This window comes from Aristolochia californica, unplaced genomic scaffold (assembly GCF_029961685.1).
Source record: "Aristolochia californica isolate CCGP_79_NKW_82.1479 unplaced genomic scaffold, dmAriCali1.0.hap1 SCAF_16, whole genome shotgun sequence".
In the NCBI taxonomy this organism is placed as follows: Eukaryota; Viridiplantae; Streptophyta; class Magnoliopsida; order Piperales; family Aristolochiaceae; genus Aristolochia; species Aristolochia californica.
The window spans coordinates 13551235-13555668 of record NW_027181837.1 but is presented as its reverse complement, the minus strand read 5'-3'; the positions used below and the strand labels follow the sequence as shown (position 1 = coordinate 13555668).

At 44.2% G+C, this 4434-nt stretch overlaps 1 protein-coding gene across 1 annotated transcript; it reads left to right on the top strand.

The window, feature by feature from the left end:
- Positions 1-1687: 1687 nt before the first annotated feature.
- LOC137953421 (protein BZR1 homolog 1-like) lies at positions 1688-4199 on the top strand. The gene is made up of 2 exons (XM_068800822.1): positions 1688-2299; positions 3023-4199. Exons 1-2 carry the CDS (start codon positions 2081-2083, stop codon positions 3761-3763), a joined length of 960 nt encoding a protein of 319 aa, XP_068656923.1. The 5' UTR covers positions 1688-2080; the 3' UTR covers positions 3764-4199.
- Positions 4200-4434: the final 235 nt, after the last annotated feature.

Sequence of the window (4434 nt, the reverse complement as noted above, 5' to 3'; positions counted from 1 at the left end):
CTTGATGCCACCCCAGTAACTATATCTCCTAGACTCGGGTTCGGCCGGGCTTAATGCCACCCCGGTAACCATATCTCCTGCCTCCCCCGGACGTGGCCTATTTATTCTCAACGACGACACACATTGTTTTCTTAAAATAAGCGAATAGTTATCGGGGCTCGGATTATCAAGTAAAATGTCGGGAGAGTTTCATCGACGGCCTGGATCGGATCATGCAGTTTTTTTTTCTTTTTTAAGTCAGAAATACTCAGTTATAACTCGACCCGGCCGCCTTATCGTGCCGGAACACCATCGTAACACGTATGTAATTAAAATGTTCTCATTATTTTTCTGGTTTTCTTCGTTCTGCATTATTGATTCAAGGTAGGAAAGGGGGCGGGGCAAAGAAGGTAAATTTGGAGAAGCGAGGCGCAACCGGGGCAAGAAACGTGTTCTTTGTCGCACTCGGTCAGCGATCATGCCATCAGCGTTCACTTGTAGGCCAGCGCAATGCGCGTGGAGCGGTGGGGCTACAGGTCCCTTTCCCACCAGACGAAATACGACGCCTGTCGAGCGCTTCTCCTAATCGCACGTGCGGGGGCCGCTCTTTCTGCTGCGGCACCGCTGAGAGCTGCCCCCACACCCCGCCCTTTTCCTTCATTTTTTCTCTCCGGTCCTTTTCTGGCGGGCCCCACGTCGTCGTGTCGGCCCATGAGCAGATTATCACGTCAGCAGATTGGACTGATCTGTAAAGACTAATCTACCCCCCTTCTTGCCACCGAATTGCGCAGTCAATGTTAGGGGTAATAAAGGCTTTTCATACCACCTCAGGTCTATCATTAGAAAGGATACATTGGTAATTATGAATAAAGATTAGGGTACAGTGGGAAAAAGAAGTCAGTAAAAGTAACATCCTACTCCTTCCACGCCTGCCGAACGAACGAAACTTTAAAAGTACCAAAATAACCATTTTCTTTTTATAAACATGAATCCTCTCCCCTTACGAATATTCTCCAAGGAATGGCATTACCGTAATTTTATCACAAGTGATTATTCTGAAATCTGAAACCTTCAGTTTCACGGTTCGCTTCACCTGCTCTCGCTCTGACAAATTCGCTGTTTTTTTTTACCGTACCGGCCTCGCCGGTTCAGGCAAAAAATTGTGTATAATTCGGTAATTTTATCTTGTGTCAGGTTTTGGTAACTATTATTCCTTCGAGTCAGTCGGTAGCTTAATAATCTGATTATTCAAATTTCGGGTTTCACCCCGCCGGTCAGGAAAAAAAAAAAAAAAACAAAAGGGAGCTTGGGTCCTTTTCCTCCCCCCTTGGTGTTACCACTAGAATGAAAAATCCAATCCAATGAACCGGTCCGGTCGAGTTTTTTTTACTGCAGTAATTTTTAATAGTAATTTTCCAATTTCTTTGTCGTCGACTTTGACCAGACAAACCACATGTTTGACTTTTAACTCCATCGGCTTAAATCCAGTCAAAATGATAATTAACCCATAAATATTTATATAAATACCCTTTTTTAATGATTAAGGATACAAGTCATAACTGTAAGCTGTTTTTTAATTTTTTTTTTTTATCGTGAAGTATCAGAAAAAAAACCACTGAAAAAGAATTGGGAGAGAGGAAAAAGAATTCAGTAATAAAAGCTTTCTCTGCGTCCGGAGTCAGGAGAGAGGAAGAGAATCTATCCATATGCTTCCAATAAAGTAAACGTCCTCTCCTCGTGAGTCGTCTGCACTGCAACGCTCTTCCCCCTCTTCTTCCTCTGCCAGAAAAGCAGAGAGGGAAAGCAGAGAGAGAGAGAGAGAGAGAGAGAGAGAGAGAGAGAGAGAGAGAGAGAGAGGAAAGACTGATCCTTTCTTTACCTCTGCTTCCACTGCTCTCTCAAAAAAAACCCAGTTTCCTTCGAGGGAATTAGAATAGAAGAGAGGAGCAGGGAGGAAGAGGAGATAGGTGTGCTTTTATCTTCTTCGAAGGTAGAGAGAAGGGGAGAGACCCGATTTATTTTTTCTCTCTCCTGGACGAGCGCGAGCGGAAAGTAGGAGAGAGACCAGACTGATTTCTTTTGAGAGGAGGGGTTTGGTATAATGACGTCTGGATCGGGGAGACTACCGACATGGAAGGAGAGGGAGAATAACAAGAGGAGAGAGAGGAGGAGGAGGGCGATCGCCGCCAAGATTTTTTCGGGGCTGAGGGCTCTTGGAAACTATAAGCTGCCCAAGCATTGCGATAATAATGAAGTCTTGAAGGCTCTCTGCGCCGAAGCTGGGTGGGTTGTGGAAGATGACGGCACCACTTACCGCAAGGTGCTGATCGTTTACCATGGCCTTGTTCAGCATTTCATATCCTTGATTCTGTTTGTTTTACCATTTTTTTTCCTTATTTGGTTTTCTGATTTGAGTATTTTTGGAAGTTGAACTGGATGGCTTTGTTCATGGGATGAGTTGATGTCTTCTGGTAATGATTTCCTCGATCGGGTGGTCTTTTCTGAAAAAAATAAAAAAAAAAGCGGAAGTCTTGCTGTTGATGTTCTCCCTAATAATCGGTTTTGTTCTGGGGTGATTTCGATTTTTGTTCTTATTGTACTGTTATTTTGTTTCTTTCCTTGTTGGTTTATAATATATCTCAGTTTCTTTGTCATCGTTCTTCTTGTTTTCTTGATATTGTAGTGATTTTCCCAATTTATGTTTCTTCTGACCGCAAAAATTGATCAAACTAATGTGAATTTTTCTTGAGATCCAAATTCGGCTGATTGTTATCTTGGTTCGCCCTTTTTTGTTTGTTCGACTAAAAAAATCGCCTTCTTCTATTAATCTGATTCACGCATCTGGATTATGTGTTTACCCCATCTCTTTTGATGTCCGTTTCTTCTAATCGAAGTTCCGTTTTTTCTACACGTGATTTCTGTCGACGGATTCTGCTCAGCTCTTGGAATCCCAGTACCATGAATTTGCTGTTTATGCGTTGCTGATTGAAAAGAAAAATCCATATTTTAATCTTTTATCTAACCCCTATTTCTCTTCTTGCAGGGATGCAAGCCGCCACCAGCTGAAGCTGCTGGCAGATCAACAAACTTGAGCGCTTGTTCATCCATCCAGCCGAGCCCTCAATCGTCGTCATTTCCAAGCCCTGTGCCTTCGTACCATGCTAGCCCAACCTCTTCTTCCTTCCCTAGCCCAACTCGTTTTGATGCAAGCAATTCATCCTATCTCCTTCCATTCCTGCGCAATCTCTCAGCCATCCCCTCCAATCTCCCCCCTCTACGAATCTCTAATAGCGCCCCTGTGACCCCTCCTCTCTCTTCTCCCACATCTCGAGCCTCAAAGCAACAGAAACTAGACTGGGATGCTCTTGCTAATGCTTCTGTAACCACCTTTGGCCATCCCCTCTTCGCTGCCTCCGCACCCTCAAGCCCCACCCGGCGCCACCACTGGGCACCGGCGACCATCCCCGAATGTGATGAATCCGATGCCTCAACCGTAGATTCTGGGCGGTGGGTTAGCTTCCGAACCGGCGGCTCTGGTGTGGTGACCCCTCCCTCTGGTGTCGGCACCCCGCCATCTCCCACCTTCAATCTTGTCAAACCCGGGTCACAGCAGAATTATCCGCCGGAGAATGGGATGGGCTGGGGATTCAGCAATGAAAAGGGGAGGCCTCTGGAGTTTGAGTTTGAGTGTGGACAGGTGAAACCATGGGAGGGGGAGAGGATTCATGAGATAGGTGTAGAAGATTTGGAGCTCACTCTTGGCAATGGGAAGTCAAGGATCTAGCTCCCATACCGATTTCTATCATCCTCTGTGTATTTGGTACACTGGTCTTATATGTAATGTTTGATGGAATGGAATGTGGAGTGCTTCTGCTACTGTATGGAATTCCTGGAAGGGGGGGTTTAGAGCAGCTTCCCTTCGTTGGATGATAGCCTGGAGACATTGCTGCAATGCTGCTCTCTCTGTAAATGGAAACTCCCCCCCATCATGGGTGCGTCTTTTTTCTTTTCTAAACCATTTTCTTGTAGCAATTCATTTGTTTTCCTCTTGAACCCAGTACGAGTTTGCTGTCACTGCTAACGAGTCTGGGTAGTTATTATTCAAACTCTGCTTAGCTTGATTCTCATTAGCTCCAAATCTAGAGATTGGAACCCCATTGTCTGTCTAGTTGGAATCAATGAGTATTTAAATCAAAAGAAGTGAATTTTGATCGTCTTGATTCATGCTAGTGAACTCCAGGATGGAAGTTACCATCTTGATTCATTAATGGAGTTGGGGCTAAGACATATTAGTATTCTATTAGTTTTCTATTTCAGTTAAAATTACCTCGAATGACCTTGACTGGGTTGCTTAATGTCCAAGAAAAAAATTTATAAGTTTAATGTAGTTGAGCCATTAGAATCACAACCATTGGAATCAAACTATCAATATAAAGCACGACCTTGTAGAGTAAT